At 33.0% G+C, this 19,669-nt stretch overlaps 4 protein-coding genes and 1 long non-coding RNA gene across 9 annotated transcripts; 3 read left to right on the forward strand and 2 right to left on the reverse strand.

Annotated features, from left to right (window-relative positions):
• The first annotated feature begins 33 nt into the window (after positions 1-33).
• Nse4 (SMC5-SMC6 complex kleisin component Non-SMC element 1) lies at positions 34-2,076 on the forward strand. Of its 2 annotated transcripts, none has more exons than XM_012284406.2 (8): positions 34-329; positions 555-673; positions 756-848; positions 907-1,037; positions 1,126-1,240; positions 1,316-1,606; positions 1,686-1,801; positions 1,877-2,076. In XM_012284406.2, exons 2-8 carry the CDS (start codon positions 571-573, stop codon positions 1,934-1,936), a joined length of 909 nt encoding a protein of 302 aa, XP_012139796.2. In that variant the 5' UTR covers positions 34-329; positions 555-570; the 3' UTR covers positions 1,937-2,076. The 2 variants fall into 2 exon arrangements, with proteins under 2 accessions (XP_012139796.2, XP_003702968.3); XM_003702920.3 differs by lacking the exon at positions 34-329 and adding an exon at positions 350-478.
• A 30-nt stretch (positions 2,077-2,106) lies between these two features.
• Positions 2,107-5,199, reverse strand: ATPsynbeta (ATP synthase, beta subunit). Its single transcript, XM_003702789.3, has 7 exons — positions 5,039-5,199; positions 4,075-4,281; positions 3,739-4,002; positions 3,318-3,661; positions 3,019-3,244; positions 2,705-2,934; positions 2,107-2,632 (listed from the first exon to the last, which is right to left on the reverse strand). The coding sequence occupies exons 1-7, from the start codon at positions 5,142-5,144 to the stop codon at positions 2,459-2,461; spliced, it is 1,551 nt and encodes a 516-aa protein (XP_003702837.1). The 5' UTR covers positions 5,145-5,199; the 3' UTR covers positions 2,107-2,458.
• Positions 5,200-5,342: 143 nt separating this feature from the next.
• On the forward strand, positions 5,343-7,569 carry LOC100877130 (protein FAM136A). Its single transcript, XM_003702788.3, has 3 exons — positions 5,343-5,598; positions 5,739-5,879; positions 5,951-7,569. Exons 1-3 carry the CDS (start codon positions 5,515-5,517, stop codon positions 6,149-6,151), a joined length of 426 nt encoding a protein of 141 aa, XP_003702836.1. The 5' UTR covers positions 5,343-5,514; the 3' UTR covers positions 6,152-7,569.
• On the reverse strand, positions 6,178-19,541 carry LOC100877018 (DAZ-associated protein 2). 4 transcript variants are annotated; one of them, XM_012284404.2, is made up of 6 exons: positions 19,381-19,541; positions 11,479-11,553; positions 11,282-11,385; positions 11,006-11,164; positions 10,762-10,931; positions 6,178-6,349 (listed from the first exon to the last, which is right to left on the reverse strand). In XM_012284404.2, coding segments are annotated over exons 1-6 (525 nt in total). In that variant the 5' UTR covers positions 19,397-19,541; the 3' UTR covers positions 6,178-6,348. The 4 variants fall into 4 exon arrangements, with proteins under 4 accessions (XP_012139794.1, XP_076390523.1, XP_003702835.1 ...); XM_076534408.1 differs by lacking the exon at positions 6,178-6,349 and adding an exon at positions 6,646-9,877; XM_003702787.3 differs by lacking the exon at positions 6,178-6,349 and having other exon boundaries at positions 6,646-10,931.
• On the forward strand, positions 14,833-18,421 carry LOC105662389 (uncharacterized). Its single transcript, XR_001095891.2, has 2 exons — positions 14,833-17,766; positions 17,860-18,421. It is a non-coding gene; the product is annotated as an uncharacterized LOC105662389 (long non-coding RNA).
• Positions 19,542-19,669: the final 128 nt, after the last annotated feature.

Consider the following 19,669-nt stretch of genomic DNA (forward strand, 5'->3'; position numbering starts at 1 on the left):
AATTAATATAATAAATATAACATTTGTGTCATTAATTTTATGGCAATTATTTTATGGGGTAGAGTTCAACTAAAACTTTGGTGTTTCCACCGTAAGAGCGCTCACCTCAACCCGACTCTAACTCGATTTGAACCCTCGATGGAAACTTAGTCTATGACTAATGAAGTAAAAAGTGAGCCACAGAAGTGGAGAGGGGACCACGTGAGCTCAGTCGAACTGTGCGACAACCTCATTCTTTTGTCGAATTGACTATACATACTTTGCAGTGATAAAAAGTTAACCATTCATGTCAGTTAATGCTAGGTCCACTGATTGTTAAAGACTAATTAGTATGTGTTGTCATTATGTTAAAAATAACGAAACCTGTATTGTTTATTTCACTGTTTTATCTAGTATTGATTGTTAATGTGAACAATTATTACTTTTGTATTAATAATGCATCGGCAATAAAATATTCAAATATGAAATATTTTCACCAGTATTGAATAATAAAAAAAATTATCATTATTACGTAGTGCAAATTAAATATTATACATTATTATTACCATTTTTAGCGAAAAAGACTTCAGAATGGCAGGAAGAAGTTCTAGCAGGAATAGAACATCAGTTCCACGATCACCACAAGAACGCAAAGAAATATTGAGAAGAATAGCAACAAAAACTGAGTCACTTCGTAGGAGTTTAACCTATTATTTATAATAAAATACTGAATATTGTAACAGAAATAAATTTTGTGATCAATTTATATTTTACAGAGGAATCAATCAGTGATGACACTATACAAGTTTTAGAATCATGTATGGAAGAAGCAGATGATATTAACTGTGAAACAAGTTTAGAAGAAAAATGTACGTAGCACTAAAATATTTCTTGGTATTCTATTTTAAAATTTGTATTTATTTTTAGTACATAATCAAGAAGAAATATTATTAGATTCTGAAGTAATGAATATATCGTCTAAAGTCTTAAAACAATGTACTAGATCATTAACAAGGCACATGTCCTTATATGATCATAAAGAATTTGCTCAAAAACTGGTATGTACTGAAATGTTAGATGTACAATTTTTATTGTTATTATATTTAATTCTTCCTATAATGAGTATTGAATATTTGTTCAATTTAGGTCCAATATGTAAAACAGATTCCAAATGTCGAATCAGAAACACCAGATTGGTCACTTTTGGAATCACAAGTTACAAAATGTTTGAACATAACACCCCAATACAGCACATTATTAGGTTTTATAAAACTCTATTGATAAAATTTATGTAACTTGTTAAAGAAATCAGTTTTTATCCTTTTAATATATGCAGGTACTTTAGCACCATTAGAAAAAAAAGAAATTAATAGAAGAAAACCAGTAGTCAGAGAAGCTCAAGCAGAAATAAAAAGACCAGAAAATGTTGTAGCAGTTGACAAAGAAGAAGGAGATTTAGAACAAACTGTACGAATGAAAGATTTCATCTCGCGATATTATAAAACTCACCGTAAACCTGTTGATTTCTTTAAATTAGTTTTACATCCAAATGATTTTGGAAAAACTATTGAAAATATTTTACAAGTATCTTTTCTCGTTCGAGATGGTATGGTAAAACTAACAAAAGGTATTTTTATTTATAATTTGATCCCCAAAAAGTTTAATTCCTATTTTATCACGTTTATTTATTAATATTTTATATGTAGATGACTCAAATCTACTTGTTGTTCAACCATGTACTAAAGAAATGATAGCTCAAACAAAAACAGAGAAATATCCCAATATCCAAAATGTAATTTACCTGAATATGGAACAATGGAAGGTTATATTATTATTTGTATATAAACTCTCCATAGAAACGCTACTTTTTGCTAAATGAGGTTATTTCATATTTCAGGTTCTAAAAAATACTTATCAGTTGAAAAAACCAATGATTGATTTCGATAATCCAACGTAACACACAATTGGAACATTCATATTAAAAGTTAATAGTATTATTTGATATCATTATATTGTAAAAATTCGAATTATTTTATTACCTAAGAAGAAATTTGTACGTCTATTTTCTTACTAAATTAAAAAAGTGTTACACAAAAACGAAGGATTTTTCAATTATAAATTTATCCATGTTTTTGTAAAATTTTTTATTACCTCCTAACATATACTAAAATGTTTGAGTATATGTTATTATTTAACAATATGACTTACTGACTCGATTTATGAATACTGAAAACATCTGTGAACAAAATTGCATGAATTGATACAAGATTCTTCACAATGTTTTCAACAGTTTTGTATGCTTTTTCGTGAACTTTTGAATAACAAAAAAACAATCTTCTAATTCTCGTTCTGCAATTTTGTTCGAAGATCTCAATACTTCTGGATAAAAGCCAAAACCATAATAAACATAAAGGCTTGTATGATTAGAAGATCGTTTTAATTATTTTTTATGACACGATTACGATGATCGCGAGTTCATTTATTGTTTGGCCAATGATTCTGCCTTTGCTACTACTTCTTCGATTGGACCGACCATATAGAATGCAACTTCTGGCAAATGATCATATTCGCCACCTAAGATTTTTTGGAATCCTTTAATAGTTTCTTGTAATGGGACTAATTTGCCGGCATGACCGGTGAACACCTCAGCAACCTAGAACGAAAGATTCGTTATTAAATTCAATATTGACCAAATTTAATATTAATAAATATTACATTTGCATACCTGGAATGGTTGAGACAAGAATCTCTGAATCTTACGCGCACGCGCTACAGTGAGTTTATCTTCTTCTGACAACTCGTCCATACCTAAGATGGCAATAATATCTTGTAGTGACTTGTAATCTTGCAGAATTTTCTGCACACCACGAGCGACATTGTAGTGCTCAGCACCGATGATATTAGGGTCCATGATACGAGAAGTAGAGTCGAGCGGGTCGACAGCGGGATAGATACCTAACATTATTTCACGACAAATTTAATTTTTCATACAATTTTCTTAGTTAAAAATTAAATATAACAATTATTTAACGTAATTACCAAGTTCGGCAATAGCTCGAGACAATACGGTAGTAGCGTCCAAGTGAGCGAAGGTGGTAGCGGGAGCAGGATCTGTCAAATCATCGGCAGGTACATAAATGGCCTGCACGGAGGTGATGGATCCCTTTTTCGTTGTCGTAATACGTTCCTGCATACTACCCATATCAGTTGCCAAAGTTGGCTGATAACCTACAGCCGATGGAATACGACCCAACAAAGCCGACACCTGAGGAAATAAATAGTTAATATAGATTTTTTATTTTTTAACGTTAATATATTGTAATAATGTTAAAACATACTTCCGAACCAGCTTGTGTAAACCTGAAAATGTTATCAATAAACAGCAATACATCTTGTCCCTCTTGATCACGGAAGTATTCAGCAACGGTTAAACCAGTTAAGGCAACACGAGCACGAGCGCCCGGCGGTTCGTTCATTTGTCCGTATACCAAAGCTACCTTGGAAGTCTTGTCTTTCAATGAAATTACGCCAGATTCAATCATTTCATGATACAAATCATTGCCTTCACGTGTTCTCTCACCCACACCAGCAAATACAGAATAACCACCATGAGCTTTGGCTACATTATTGATCAGTTCCATAATCAATACAGTTTTACCGACACCGGCGCCGCCAAACAGACCTATTATTTATTTCGGTAAATATTAATAATGTTGGTAAAATAAATCGTAAAATTCATCTACACAAAACAAATTTTACCAATTTTTCCTCCTTTGGCATAAGGAGCAAGGAGATCAACAACTTTAATTCCAGTTACCAGAATCTCCTGTTCTACAGACATTTCTACGAATTCAGGAGCATCTGCGTGAATGGGGGCAAGCTTATCAGTGGGAATGGGACCACGTTCATCAATTGGTTCACCGATGACATTAATAATGCGGCCCAAAGTTTCAGCACCAACAGGAATACGAATAGGATATCCGGAATCCAAAACAGTCTGGCCACGAACCAAACCCTCAGTACCTATATATTTATGTTTTAAATTTTAAACATTCTTTGTCATATATGTTTCACAAAAAGCAAAAACAAAATTACCATCCATAGCAATGGTGCGCACTGTATTCTCTCCCAAATGCTGAGCTACTTCAAGCACCAGCCTGGGAGAGCGGTTCTGAACTTCCAAGGCATTAAGAATTGGTGGCAGAGCATCATCAAATTGTACATCAACAACTGCACCAATGACAGCAACAATTTTTCCTTGTGCTCCAGCCTTACTTGCAGCAGCTTTAGCATAATCCCTGCCTAAAAATAAGTAATAATATAAAGAAACATTTAATATTCAATCTTGATTTACTTGAAGTACTTAAATTTCACAAATGATAAAACATAAGTAGAGTACCTATTAACAAAATATTAGATAATTCTTATGAAAGTAAGTTACATAATGCAAATTGAAGATACATTTCACAAAAAGAAAAATAAAATATAATATCCTTTTCCTACGTGAATGTTCATAATTAATAACATTTCATTTCAATAAAAATTATTAACCGTTTGTGTACAACCCTTAAAAAATATGTATCGAAAAGCACGTCTTGTCCATGAGACACGACTAATGTTAGCAATACGAAAAAGCAAAAGAAATTTTTTTAGATTATAATTATTAACGATAAAGAAAGACGAATAGAATTTAAACAACTTCATATCAACATTTTTTGATTGTAATCATATTAGTAAATCATTTCGAAAAATGAAAAAATTAGTCGGTGACCTTAATGCCGCCATGTTGGCACAGTGGTATTACCACTGCAGCTCGCCTGAATAATACAGATTATATAATCAATAAAATACTTTTTCTTGATAATTGTGTGTTAATTTAAAAATAAAAATGTTAAATGAATGAAGATAGATGGACATAACGATAAGGCGTGTCTGCTACTAACGATTATATTGTAACCTTTCGATTACGATATAATGAAACACAGCACGAATTCTTGATACTAATAAAAAAAATTCAACTAACGAGATTTGCGAGCTGCTTTCTATTTATAATACTCACTGTTCACTGACAATGCTCCTGAAATTTTAGCAACTTCATTTTGAAGAAGGGTGGGTTTGACGGCCCTAAGGGCACCAGCGGCAGCTTTCGACACGGCACTCAACATCTTGCCCGGCCAAGAAACGCGACCGGAATGGTTTCTAATTTGTATAGACCGTACCCTGTACTACTTGCACATGTGCAGTGTGTAATTTTACCTATGCGCATATGTACTACGCAACTTCAGTCTCGGATCATTGTACCTTTCTATAAGCCGCGTTTTTAAAAAAAAGGGCGATCTTCCATCGTTCTAGAGATTAATCGCTTCATGAATACTCGATCTTTTTAGTCAATTATATAAGCCGAGATGCAAAATAGCTAATCTAACCTATATTTTGTATACACAACATATAGCACTATATAACTTTGTACGAAGCCGGGTAGTTAATTTTAGTTTAATTATATATTAATAAGAATTTAAAAAGTTTAAATACAAAATGCTTGAGAAACAACAAAAACGATATGAAGATGAGACGAATAAAATAGTCGAAGAGATCAATAAACCAATGAGAAAATTGCAGGTACTTCTAGTTTACAATTTATTTTCAGGTTATGTCGCAAAACATGCTTTTAATATTACATTTCAGCATGACATACTATATAAATTGCTCATGGCTTGCAAAAGGTAGAGTAAGTTATGAAAAATATTATTTAATTGTAGGGTGATGCATATAGATGTGCAGCAACTTGTTGTGATAATGAAAGTTATAATATGCAAAATGTGAAGGACTGTGTAAATAATTGCACAAATCCATGGGATAAAGCACAAAGATATGTTGGTGAAGAACTTGAAAGAGTGCAGGTACATTTCAGCTTTTGAAAGCTATAAATATTAGTTATAAATAGTATGTACAATTTGTATTATATTTTTAGAATCGATTGCAAAGATGTTTTATGGATTGCTACGATAAAATAAAAGATCAGGTTGGACCAAATCCATCACAGCGCGAGATGGATATGTACAAAGAGCAGATGGATAAATGCTCCACTAAATGTATAGATAGTTATTGTGAATTGTTACCTTCTTTAGAAAAAAGAATGAAAGAAGTTTTGTCCGAAAGGAAGTACGAATAGGAATAGTAATAAAATTAATACTTCCATACTGTACAAATATCAGATTTATTCAATACCAACTTGCCAATAGAGATGCAGCATTGCTACTAAATATGCAGTTGCTACTGCTACTAGATGCATTTTTTTCTTAAGTGCAAACCACTAGACTTTTTTTATGTAAATGAATTCTTCTTATCACCTGTACATAATTCTTCTCGTCTGTATATAAAAGCACGAAGATATAATTATTGAAAATATAATATTTTAAGAAATATTTCATATTTCACGTAAGAAAATTATTTCCATGTAAGATATTGTACTTGTACCGTCGCGCTAAAAAAGTTTTTATATGATGAAAAGATGATCCTTATTATTACATTTGACAGTTTAGGAATTTTACAATATACCTAGTTCCAATTTGTACAATAAAAAATGATATTTGAACAATGTGCAATTTAATTTATTTTCTTTCTTTCTATACGAATCTTATGTATAAGATAAAAAGAAGAATATAATGAATTTCATGATCATTGTATTTATTAACTAATACATTTGATGATCGCAATGGTACATTTTTGTTTCTTTTTATTTTCTCTCTCTCACGCTCTTTCTCTCTTCCTTTCTCTCGCTCTCTCTCGCTCGTTCAATGTAATAACAAATTCACTGTTGCAATTAATATCATTTCTTTATTGTTACAATAGACATTACGCTTATTGCACACTTGTTCATGATATAAAACCTTTCCACCACTCTCGCTCGATACAAAATAATCGGTCAAAAACTGTCGCGTAAATTCTGATCTAAACTGTACGAAACGTCTGCAAATAAATCGTTTAAATAATAATAATAATTTAAATATAAATATCAACGCAATATAATCCACTTGTTTTCTCGAGTGTTTGTGTACAAGTTTCTATGAAAAAGGTAGACGATTAGCTTTGGATCGTTTTCCATATTTTTTCTCCTATATGATTAAAAAGAACAAATGTTCGATTCTTGTATACAGTAGCTGCATAGATTGAGGTGGCTTTTTAGTGCACTTATTTTTGCGCAATGTTAATATATGAGCGAAGTGACTTTTGCAACAAGCGACTCTTCTTCGCCTGATATGCAAACTCGCAAAAAATTTCAACGAGAGTGATTACATATCGGCAACGACACAACTTCGCTAATTCCTCGTACGCGTGTCTCGAAAATTCCTAAATGTGACTCGTACGCGTGTTTTTATCGATTGTGGCTCAATGTCGTTAAGTGGAATGGCATGAGTTTTGGAAAAAATGTCAATTTTCTTTTCTCAGATGTCACGAGATTATATTATATATTAGTGAATGTTCGGGAAATATTTCGCACCTGGCGTCACACGGACTGAGAAAAACAAAAACAAAAAAGGAGGTCTATGCGTAACATTTTGTATCCCAATCAGTCAGACTCTTCGGACTAGATTTTATTTCTTTTTTAGTTAGATTGAGATTGACGCTTGATTTCTTTATCAAACGCTGGTCATAAATGTTGAATAACTGTAGGTACACTGGTACAAAAAAAAAAGAATCGAAGGTACAAGGTAAATGTTAAGTTATGGCGCTGTGGCAACAAATTTGGCCAGTGCGTTTCGCCTAATACAAAAATTATTAATTTCCAATAGTTACGTTCTCATATTTCTGCTTGTTTTTTTCGTATTTTGCGTTTTCGTACAGAAATTGAACTAAATTCGATGACGGTACAAAACAAGATAAAGTACCTACGTGTTTTCTGCCTTTTCGATTTTGAGGTAATCATATTATCACAAAAATACAAATAACACGGTGTTCGTATTTTGTTTCCTTTTAAGAAATCACTGCGTTGTAATGTGCAAAATTAGAAAATATATTGGACAATGCTTTGAAACGGATGTAAAAAATTTTACAATACCTTCCAAGCGATAAACCTTTAGTAGAAATTCAACTAATAAGTTCGTAAGATAAAATAGAAATCACATTTGATTCACATTCAATTAAATTGCAATTCGTTCTAATCTCTTTCCCTCTCGAGGAGAGTTGAAAATCACTTTTCTAACACCAAGGACGGGTCTTCATTTTCTTCGTCTTTAAACACCCATCCTCGTTAAGTCCATAATGCGAAACATATTTAGAGTACTGGTCAAGTTTGCCGGAACATCCATTCGAAAAATTTCTAAATAGAACTGCGTTTCTTGGTCCTATCCTAAGCTATCACCGATTGTAAATTAGTTTTCTTCGATCTTCATTGCTTAATTAATATCGTGTTTAACTGTGCACCTGCAGAATCGAACCATCGCGAGTGTTCTATCAGCAGGTTCACACCGCACTATATTATAATGCTATGATCGCGGAGCAAAACAGTCGTTTTCGTAGCTGTGTGTGCAACTAGTTCATATGATCACCAGAATTCCTTTCGTGTATGCATGTGTATGTGTGTCTCTGCACTCTTATAGAATTAGATCTCAAGTTCTCAGAAAATAGCACATTGTTGTTGTTAACAATTCTGCATTGTATAATCGTAAGTGTTACGAACTCGCTGCGTTGCTTACCGTATCATCATCATCCTCATCATCATCATCATCATCGCAACTCGCCTAATATGGCTGACATAAGGGCTTGACCACGTCGTTACGAATTTTCTCTCTACTTACATTGATATTCAATTTGTACTTTGAAATTGAGTCAACTATTTATTTCCTTCGTGAGCTTTGGTCGAAATCATTTTCCATACAGTTGCGATCAAAATTTTGTTTCTCTCCGATTTATGAGAGAGTCAAGGTATCATTTGCGACTGTTACAATAAATGTTTAGTAATGAGAGCGTACTTTAAAAATCAACTAAACAGGTAGCTGGTAATACATAAATATTTTAAGGTGAATATTTTTAATACATTGAATGGTATTGATTTCGATCAAAGCACAATTAAACCTGCTTAAAAAAACTCGTACGTCGTGGACAAACCTTTCATTTCAATTAAATAATAACTTTGTTAGCCAACCTAGCTAATCTGCGTTTAAAAAAAAAGGAAAGAAAGATCAAACAACTAGGAAGAAAGACTACTAATTTTATAGAAGGGAGTGCGGACTTTTATGTAGAGTTAGTAAGTATCTTCGAAGTCTTCGAATACGTGAGAATCATCGATAATCCAAATTTTCATTTGTCCTGTTTGGCACTTGAGCTCTAAACACGTTACTCTTTCGTTTTTCTAAATTAGCGAAAGACATTTTAAATCTAATGATTTTAATAGTGTCGAGAAGAAATCTTTTTAAGTTCTTCAATGATTTGTTATCATTACAATTTTCTATAAAACACGAAAGAAAAAACTGAGATTAATATTCCTATGTAAGTTTTTTAATATCTAGTATCAATAAACACCATGGTCATATTTAGCTTCACAGTTTACGAATGACTCTCACGCATTCCTCAGGCTCCTATCACGTACATATTTTTTTTTCTCTAAACATTAGGGCTACCCATAATGATTACGTTACAAAGTAGAGACTACTTTGGAAAACAGATCTTGCTAGAGCATTGATAACATCAGAAGGGTAAAAAAAAAGAACGTCGAATAGAAATTCATAGTCGTGTAGAAAGTAACAGAAATAACGTGAGCAGCCCCTTTAACTCTTCAGCCTGCCTCGCAGAAAACCAAGTCACGCTTAAAAAAGGCTTAGAACACACTTTGAATATCGATCCCTGTAGGCGAATGAGACAACTCGCATCCACTGGTGCACGTATTCACCCGTTAACTCTAAAAAGAAGAACAACACCGTGTTCCCTACTCTCGCTCGCGTTCAATAAACCCTTCTATTTAAATAAAAAAGAAATAAATGGAATATCTCGTGCGTTTCGAAATATATGTTAGCCGTTTCAGCTGCGGGCAGATCGAGCAAAACGTACTTGAAAATTGTCTTATACCGCGTGGCAAGAATTGATCATTTTGCAAAGAAGTTTTGTAATGTTTAGAATATTAATATTTCACTGAATATATCGTCTGACAATCGCATAATTTGGAAAGAATATTTTATTCCTCGAGTAATCATCGTCATCTTAAATTCTATTTTAAGTACGTCAAAAGATTCATGTATCGCTCGATCATCTCGTGAAGACATCATCAATGATTGATTTACTATCAGAGACCATTATGGTTCCTAAAACTTTCACGCATCTTTGTTGTAGAAAATACGGTCTCTCTTACTCTCTTACTTTCTCTCTTCCTCTCTTGCTCTCTTAGTTAAATTTAAATAGCAGTTTTGAAATTGTATAAACGAGCGTCGCACGAGTCTTCCCTTCTTAAATGTTCTTAAATCTCAGTATATTCGATGCGCTGACCAATTGCCAAAATCTTGAAATTACAATATTTTCTTTTATAAATTAGTCGATTACATTGTCTATCTATCTCGTGGAAAAAATAACAAATTAACGAAAAAGTACTATGCTCTGAAACGTTACGAATTTCGCGTAAGAAAATGCCATTTTCGCGATCGGTCTGCGCACAAGATATACTAATCAATAGCTGCTCCCAATGTGAAAATAGCAGAACTCTAACACAAATCAGATTTGCCTACATGGATCATCTTGACAACAATGCCTTTGTTTGGACTTAGTGTTTCACAAAAGGTTTATAATGTTTACCAAAAGGTGTAACCGCCTTCTGTTCCTCCTCCTAGGAAGTTTTTCTTTTGCGATATAGCCACACTGTGGCTCGCCATTGCAGCTAATTGGGCCGCATTTGGAACTGTTGGTGGAGGTGGCAAGACAGGTTGTGAGATACTATCGAATCGATTGGTAGCATCGAACCCGTTCTTTAAACAAATACAAATCAATACATTAGAGCATAACAAAGAAGAAGAAGAAGATCAATATAAACAAAACTTACAGGCATCACAAGTGTAGGAGGTCTAACTGGAGGCTGCATTGCCGCTGCCGGGTAATATGCTGCAGCTGCAGCCAACGGTGGGTAATATTGCAATGGACCATAGGTAGGATAACCCGCTAAGTATCCTGGATATCCTTGACCATACATAGGTTGATACATCTAGGAATTTTCATAAATATTTACTAGTATCATATTTTACACAGATATTATATTGTTATGGTGGAAGTTGTAACAATAGAAAATTTTTAAAACCAGCTAGTGTAAAAAAATCTTTACCATCGGATGGGTAAGAGTTTGATCATACGTAGGCGGCGGTGGACCTTGCGCTGCATAAAGCTGTGGTTGATTAGGAAATACTCCATACGGTGCGGCACCTGCAACTAATGTTAAAGACTCGAATGTAATCCGGCTCGTTTGGGACATCCTTGTAAAAAAAAACGGCACATCGAAACACATTGAGATGATTCTCTTACGTGTACCACCGTAGGTAGCAGGTTGTGCCGGCGCAGGGACAAAACCTGTTGGTGGATGAGGTGTCACCGGGTACGCTGTAACACATGCAATGCAAAATGCAGGTCCGTTCATTTTGTTGGCCGCAGGTTCGATCTAAGCCAACGGTACGTGGTACCACTGCCAGAAAGGACAGACGACAACGCGTTTCAACCATAATATAGGAAACGTTGGTAACATTTAATTATAATATTAACTCGCAACATTGATTTCTCGGTTAAGTTTTCTTCGCTGTTTCCCAATTATCGTATAACTCGTGTTGTCTATATCGAGACATATTTGACGCGTGTCTTTTTACTTGACATCTTGATAACGTTTAAATTATTGGCACCTTGTACGAATATATTTAGACCATGCATCAAATATACCTCGATTTAATAAGTGGTACTCCCACACCCAAGTATATCTTACACATGACATACACCGTTTTTATCAAGGTACTATTCAAAGCTCAAACAATGTTAGTCACTAAATAATGGTGAAAAGAAATAACCGAAAAAACGGTATTGTTGCCTTCTTGTTACCCTTCGAGTTTACACTGCAGTTCACAATCGTTTGATTCATACAAGTGGAGAACAAGAATAACAATCGGAACGTGTCAAAAATAGAAACAAAAAACTAACAATGCATAGCCGCGTAAACTTCAATGGCACAAGACAGGCTTTTTTTAATAATAAAAGACATTTACGACTCTTTCGAAAATCCATTTTCCATACTCGATATTATTCTCTGTTAATTATCATAGACATACCGTGAAAGATATTTATTTTTTTTAATTGAGGATTCTCGATAGAAACGTAATTGAAAGCGAGACACTTGAGAATAGCTTAGCAAACTATGTTTCTGACATCTTAACCGTGAATAAATGAACAACAGCACGTGTATTATATATATATTTGGAATCAGACATGGAGCAATCTGTGGTACATCTTGTCACTAAGTTCAATGGAAAAGTCTCGTTTTATTATTATTACTTTTCTTTCATTTTCAAAGAAAAAAATGTAAAAGCTCGTCGAATTCTTTTCACCTTCTTAAAACGTAAATACACAGAAAAATTGTACAAACAAGTCTAACAATACAGCCACTACGGATGATGTGTAAATGTTAGACAGTCAAAAGAATCGTTAGGCAGTCTGTCAGGAATACTGTAGGTAGAAAAAGATAGATAAAAAAAAAACAGAAGGGTAGAAAATGAAAAACTATTCTCAAATGAAAACTCGCGTTAATTGACCTACCTTTTACTTCTAAAACTAAGATATAATACGAAACCGATCTCAAAGCAAATAGCGTTACGCAATCAAAGGTAAAAGCCAAATACATTCGTCTAAATTAGTCGAACCTTAAGAGATTCATCAACTGACCACTCTATGCATTGTAAAAATCTTGCGAGTTAAAAAATTCGATTTCGAAAATTATAAACTCCAGGCTGATTCTACTTTATGATACAAAGTGTACAATAAAAATTGCAAACGATCTCCGGACTTAGTCGTGAAGCATCCAGGTTCGACCACGTCAAAAAAACAAAAAATAACAATAAAAAAGAAGGAAATGAAAAATGAAAAAACAGCTAAAAAATAAAGCCATGGGTTAAGAAGGGTAAACGGTTTGTTCCATGTAAAAGTGATGTTAAAAAAATAAAAAACAAGCCCAGTTAATTAAAATTCGATGAAGTAAGACTTAATATTCCAATTCAGTTACGTTTTTGCGTTCGACTAATCGAAGAGAAATTATTCATTGTATCGGGCGGTGAATGTGTAATTTATACAATGAGTACAGTGGTACGATGAAAAAAAAAAGAGGTATACATATATATATATGTACACATACACGTTCGTAATACAATAATATGTGTATACGTACGTATATATACGTATACGTATAACAAGTTCCACACATTCAAAAAAAGTTGTGACAAGATTCAGCAAACCACAAATTTCTGCAAATATCCATAAATAAAGGTCAAACATGATTAAAAGTTCTTTGTAATTGCGTAATATATATATATATTATTAATTGGGCGCTGCTCGCTTAATAACACGTTTGAGCAAATTTATGTTGTCGTTTAACATGATTCAATTGCTCATTCCTTCGCTAGTAATCGCAAGAACGCCCAATTTCCTTTTTTCGTTCTTTTTTTCTTTTTTTTTTTTAAGTAGAGACTAAATTACACTCTGTGCTATTGCTATTTAATATACGCAAACCGCATTCGCTCTAACTGCAAGGAAGGATGAAGCAAGCTACGTGTTTCATTCTTTCTTTTTTTAAGTCGGTAAGTTGTCTAGCCAATTCAATGAATTTAATATTAAGATAGATTCAGCCTCGCGTATGATAAATAGCTCAAGCTCAGCGACAGTGGATGGACATGTTGTACTCTAACATAGACGTCAGCCCACACCAAATTGTCCATGATAATTGAATACTGGTCCAACGCGTGGAAACGAGCACTCTTCTCGAATTACGTTATATTACTCTTTATCATCTCGTATAGAAGTGTAGGATGGTACCGTTTCCGGTTTGTTGGAAACCGTCCTCAACGCGGAGGCTCATGAATCCTCGTTGTTTGAATCAGTATTCAATCGAATAATAAATTCATGTGTCAGTGCCACGGTGCAAACAATCATCGAATCCAATAACAATTGATCAATAGTATTTATATGCTAGTACGAGTTTATTGAGTAATTTTTTTTCAACAATGTGTTCTCTGCTTATTTCTCTGTCTCTCTCTCTTTGTGTTCTTTCTCCTAATTTCTTTCTTTTTTCCCCAACTCTCTGTCTCTGCCTCCCTCCTTTTTAGCTCCTTTCCTTTCTCTCGTACATGCACGCACTCCTTTCATCTTTCTCTCTTTTGTCTTATTTTCGAAACCTAATTTTGTCCCAATGAGCATGTTCGACCTAATTTGATGAATGATCTCGCGCAAGAAACTGGGCTAATCATGCCTCTGTTCTTGTTCCTTTCTTTCATTACTTTGCGGCCCATCTAGGATTGCTAGACGATTTTTATTCATCAAAATGCTTCGGTGGAACAGTCTTCGTACCTCGAGCAACCCAGTGACCACAGGATGTGATCGACGGTGTCTTTCTACAAATGTGAAAAGCTTTTGTTGAACTTTCTTTACGTGATTAGTTGGAAAAAGTGATTGATCACTTCATTTTAATATACTATATTACATAGTTTGAAATCTGATCATTTTGTAGCATAGACTATATAGAAACTTTTGAACATAATTCTTTCGATTACTTTTTTAATATGAAACATATAATATTAAAAGTATCATTGAATCCATAAACATATGACCACTGCGTTACTTTCAATTTCCTCATTTAATTTATTTAATTAATCTTTTAAAATAAAAAAGGAACGACTACGTAACATGTACTTCCAAATAATAGAAGGATATTTAACAGAGTTATTTCTTTTACAATGAAAGTAAATGAAGAACTAAGGACACGATGTTTAATATCTTTACAATATATGCTTGATTTTTATCTATACAATGAAATTTAAACCAAAAATCACGTTTCTTTATTTGATGATTATTACTCTCGAAGACATCCAGACCACTGGGTTTCAGAAAGTAGAGACACTTTTGTATTCTAAGATACCTCTCGATTAATATCATTGAATACTATGTATCTCATATTTTAAGCTCACTATTAACAGTATACATGATATACTCTGCCAAACATGCACATGCAGTTCAAAAATGCTAGAGAGATTCCTATGACCATTTTCTTCTTTTTCTTTCTTCCATTTTAAGATAACAATTATGGTTCAATCAAACCAGTTTTAAAGTAATTTTTGAAATATTTTCATTTCATTGATGTTAATGAATTCGATGGCTCGTTCACGACAGGAATATATAGGAACGTCTCTGTAAGTCTAAGACTTTCACACGAGATTAATCAGCTGCACGACGACCAAAAAACGACTAAAACAATTCATTCGATTTCTTCTCAATATTTGAAAGTCAATCTGGACTAATTAATCGAATGTTAAATAATATGTTTGTAAACAGAAAGATCACAGAATTTGACAAATTGAGAAGACAACGAGAAGAATAAACGTAAAAAAGATTAAGAATTATGGAAAAATCTATGTAACAACATATCATAAACATGCAATTGTAAACGTGACGTGCAAGTTACTTTCTCAATTGAACTTCATTTTCATTCTTTGGTCATTGCTTCACCAAAAAATATTACATTGATAAATTATTAATTGTGGCACAAGAAACTCGCACGTCCCAATGTTTCTCTAGCAAACACATTCCAAGCATGCAAAACTAAAATACAAATACATGAAAAATGATCAAAGCTACATATACATGTATACACTTGCACATCAAAATTAACTAATTATGTGAACAAACATAAATCTTTTCAGAACTTTTCTTTCTGTATTAAGAGTTTCAAAGAGCAACAATCAAATTTGCAAAACAAGTTTCGTCATCATCATCATTCTCTTGCCCCAGTGGGTGAACTATATTTCATGTTTATCTTTTTCCTTCTTTGTTTGCTATCATATTACTATTAATTATTAGTTTCTTTCTGAATAAGTTAAAAATTAGTCAAAGAATGTCTTGTATGTAAGTGTACATATGTATATGTATATACGCTATACTTTATATATTCTTTTTCAATTAAACAGAAATAAATCAATATACTACTATTCTTTGAAAGAAGAGGTATATTTATCATTATATATCAACTACACATACGTGCAAAATTGACCACAAGTTTCATTTATTAAAACAAGTTTGGCTTGATCTTGATTTGCTTTGCATCGTAATTTTAAACTGAAAAATTAGGTATTTGCTCATGTAACTTAATAAATGACCTGAAGAAAGATCAAGTAACATTTTCTTTTTTTCTTCATAATTAATTTTATTACGCTAAGAAACTTGTAGCCCAAATTGAAGCAACATGCACTATTGTTAAAAGTGAGCTACCAAGTTTCTATTGAGTAGAAGTATTATAAATACGCTGAGCTTAAATACAGCATTCGTGTCCACCTCACTAACCCACTGTATGATCTTGTAACATATTGTTTTCTTAGGAGAAATTAATTTATTTGTGGAAGAAAAAAGAAAAAATGATCAATGATATTTGCTGTTCTTAAATGTTAAATTTTCCTTCTTGAAAACTTGTTACAAGAGATACAGTGAGTGTTAAAACAGAAAAAGAATATGAAATAAGAAAAGAAAAAAAAAAGAAAAAAAAAGATAGAAAAAATGAGAAGAAAATAAGCAATCAGCCAATACCACGGTATCAGTACAAAGTAATTTGTACACCCATATCAATATCTTACGTTCATATTGATTTGGATATATAGCAGCCGACGTCTCCAATTCAAAAAGTACAAGTGCCGATCGATAAATTCATTTTTCAAAGAACTTACAAATACCATCGATGATCCTAAGTGATTTCTGTTTACGGGATTTTCCTAATGTCGCGAGGCGATAGCTTCATTCGAGAAGCCCGCCATTAAATTCTACGCGGCGATTGGAAGTTACTTGATTTGTCATATCTTCGATCGCACACACAAGGAGAGCACTAGTGCATTTTATTACTTCCGCTTTAGACAGGCAGATTTTCAACGAGCGATCTCTTTTTTTTTAACTCGTGGATCGGATTTCTTCCGATGATTTTTTTAATACTTGCCGATTGCATGTAACATAACCAACGCAGGCCTGGAAAAACGAGGAAACTAGCATTAGTCTGTCGAATCAATTTAATTAACGTGGCATCTCCCAGTATTACTTCGCGATAATTTTTTATTTTGCTCTTTTACAAACCAGTCAATCCACGATTTCTTGTGGGGCTAGAATCTGCCAAATGGGGCGTCAAAATTTGATCGCTCGAATGACCGGAAGGTGGGAAACAAAGGCAATTCGATGTTCGAGATTTTCATCTTTTTTTTTTCTTCACTTTTTGAATCGGGAGGCGCACGGTGCGTCTATATCTTCATATATATATTTGGTGGAATATATATATATATATATGTGTGTGTGTGTGTGTGTGTGTGTGTGTGTGTATACGTAATATATGTTGGTATATAAACACGTAGTGAGTTAGGTAATATATAGAGTAAGGTGAGGTTAGATACGTGGCTTAGGCTGCGCGAACGCCGGTCTCCGAAGCTCCACCTACTGACTGGGATCAAATCGTCTTTGTAATGGTCCGCTGCAAACATATTGACAGCCACAACTGTAGGCGCTATCCTTCAGTTTTTTAGCGGCTATACCGTCACGGTAATACGCTCGCAGATTTGCACCAGTATTATCCTTCGATTTTTGTATTAACTCACGTTGTATCACTAACAGTGTATACTGATTTACTTACAGACTAAACTTTTACACAGATCCCTTAAACGCTACGCTCTGTAATCATACATCTGCCATAGGAACAGAGCGGACCGAATTAGGAATAATCACATAAGTGTCCAAGCTGTTAATTAAGTATGACAGTAGATTACTATGAAATCGTGTAGTGGTCCAAGCTATACGTCAAGTACTTCCATACGGACGTATAAAATTTAAGAAAATCAGTGATAATATTAACTACATACCTCACTCGTACGAGTTATTAACCAACTTCTTTATGAAAGTTTTAATTGAACGTTGCTAAATATGTACCAATTAATTTTGTTACCTCAAAATTAGAGATCATAACAAATACAATTCAAAACTCATTTCTATTAGACGCAGTGAAGTATCAATTAGTTTGATAATATTTTAACTATAAAGTTTTTATAATTTAATATTATTATCTCAAATTTTTTTAAAAAACTTCTTTCTTTCATGCACAATAAACTTTAATTTATATAAATTGTCAAAATAACAATTACATTTTAAGGAAACTACTTACAAACATCTGAAGGTTATAAATAAACATAATTATTGATCATTTTTTTGTTCGTAATCACTGCCATAAAGTACAATAAAATATAAATGGCTTCCAGGAATATTCTGTGATTATATCAATGTCATTCAAATTTTACAATTCTTAACTTGAAATATATGTGCATATTTTCTTTTTATATTGTGGTATAAATTAAAATTAATTTAATCAGTTTTTTACAACTAAAATGTTTTATTATAACTTGATTATATCATAAAAATATACGAGTATTTTATTTGTTTATTTTTACATATAAAAAAAATATGATTTGAGCATCAATAATTAAAATATCCTGCATTTTATTCATTAATATTATTAATATTTTTGAATATTATATAACATTCAACAAAAGATCTGTCAGTACTTTTATTGCTTAAAGCACACCTGTTTTAAAATGAAAGGAAATTAGAAAATATAATGAAACAGTAGGATTTTCTCTGTCGTTCAATAAATTTTTTCAAACACATAAAGTACATCACAGTTCGTACATATAGATATATGTAATACACTCTTAAGTATGCTACATCAGTATTGTAATGTAAAATAGACAACTGAAGTTACATATAACACAAAACTATCAATACTAATATTATTGTAAAAAAGTACGATGTTTTAAGTGATATATGTCTCTTAGTATAGAGTCATCGCGAAAATTATTCAAGACGAACTCTGGAAGCCATTTTGTATTTCCCACACACAATGCGGTATTGATTTATCTGTCACTGGGCAGAAATTCAAGTTTTCTTCATCGTATTAAGACGAGAGTTCATTTGTGTGATAGAGATACGAGCTTTGATCGAATTTAAACGTACACCATTTTTCACGAGTATCGGATAGCATCGCTAACAGAAAAAAACTTCGTCGTACGAGTGACAAGTGGTATTCCCGACTCGAAAACACGAAATATTCTTAACGTGTGTAACACATATTGCTAATTGAATTACGCGATTACGGTGTATAGTTACCTTTCTTGTCGGTCATTATTGCTTAAAGTTTCACAAATTCTAGAAAAAAATACGTTATTCCTAATTAAATCACCGATTTAAGTTACAATACTGAAGAGACGAGCAACGGCTGTGACACTTGACGGACACTAGCGCCCTTTATTGAGCTTGCCCCTGGCTCTCCCGATGCTTTGATCCTATTGGTCCAAAATTTTACGTGCCATTATCCAATGAGTGTAAAGCATCTGATCTACAATTGGGCGCCAAAAATTTGATACATTCTACTGCAAAAAAATATTTAAACAATTCT

Source organism: Megachile rotundata, chromosome 8 (genome assembly GCF_050947335.1).
Source record: "Megachile rotundata isolate GNS110a chromosome 8, iyMegRotu1, whole genome shotgun sequence".
NCBI lineage: Eukaryota > Metazoa > Arthropoda > Insecta > Hymenoptera > Megachilidae > Megachile > Megachile rotundata.

Excerpts from the sequence above, each read along its gene's own strand:
- Nse4 (XM_003702920.3), top strand. Across the intron at positions 674-755 it reads AACAAAAACTGAGTCACTTC|AGGAATCAATCAGTGATGAC; the intron begins GTAGGAGTTTAA and ends TATATTTTACAG. Across the intron at positions 1,607-1,685 it reads TATGGTAAAACTAACAAAAG|ATGACTCAAATCTACTTGTT; the intron begins GTATTTTTATTT and ends TTTTATATGTAG.
- LOC100877018 (XM_003702787.3), bottom strand. Across the intron at positions 11,386-11,478 it reads TGCTACCTACGGTGGTACAC|TTGCAGGTGCCGCACCGTAT; the intron begins GTAAGAGAATCA and ends CTTTAACATTAG. Across the intron at positions 11,165-11,281 it reads AAACTCTTACCCATCCGATG|ATGTATCAACCTATGTATGG; the intron begins GTAAAGATTTTT and ends GAAAATTCCTAG.
- LOC100877130 (XM_003702788.3), top strand. The coding sequence starts at position 5,515 with ATGCTTGAGAAACAACAAAAACGATATGAAGATGAGACGAATAAAATA. Across the intron at positions 5,599-5,738 it reads AACCAATGAGAAAATTGCAG|GGTGATGCATATAGATGTGC; the intron begins GTACTTCTAGTT and ends ATTTAATTGTAG. Across the intron at positions 5,880-5,950 it reads AAGAACTTGAAAGAGTGCAG|AATCGATTGCAAAGATGTTT; the intron begins GTACATTTCAGC and ends TTATATTTTTAG.
- ATPsynbeta (XM_003702789.3), bottom strand. The coding sequence starts at position 5,144 with ATGTTGAGTGCCGTGTCGAAAGCTGCCGCTGGTGCCCTTAGGGCCGTC. Across the intron at positions 3,245-3,317 it reads TTACACAAGCTGGTTCGGAA|GTGTCGGCTTTGTTGGGTCG; the intron begins GTATGTTTTAAC and ends TTATTTCCTCAG. Across the intron at positions 2,935-3,018 it reads TCGAGCTATTGCCGAACTTG|GTATCTATCCCGCTGTCGAC; the intron begins GTAATTACGTTA and ends AAATAATGTTAG.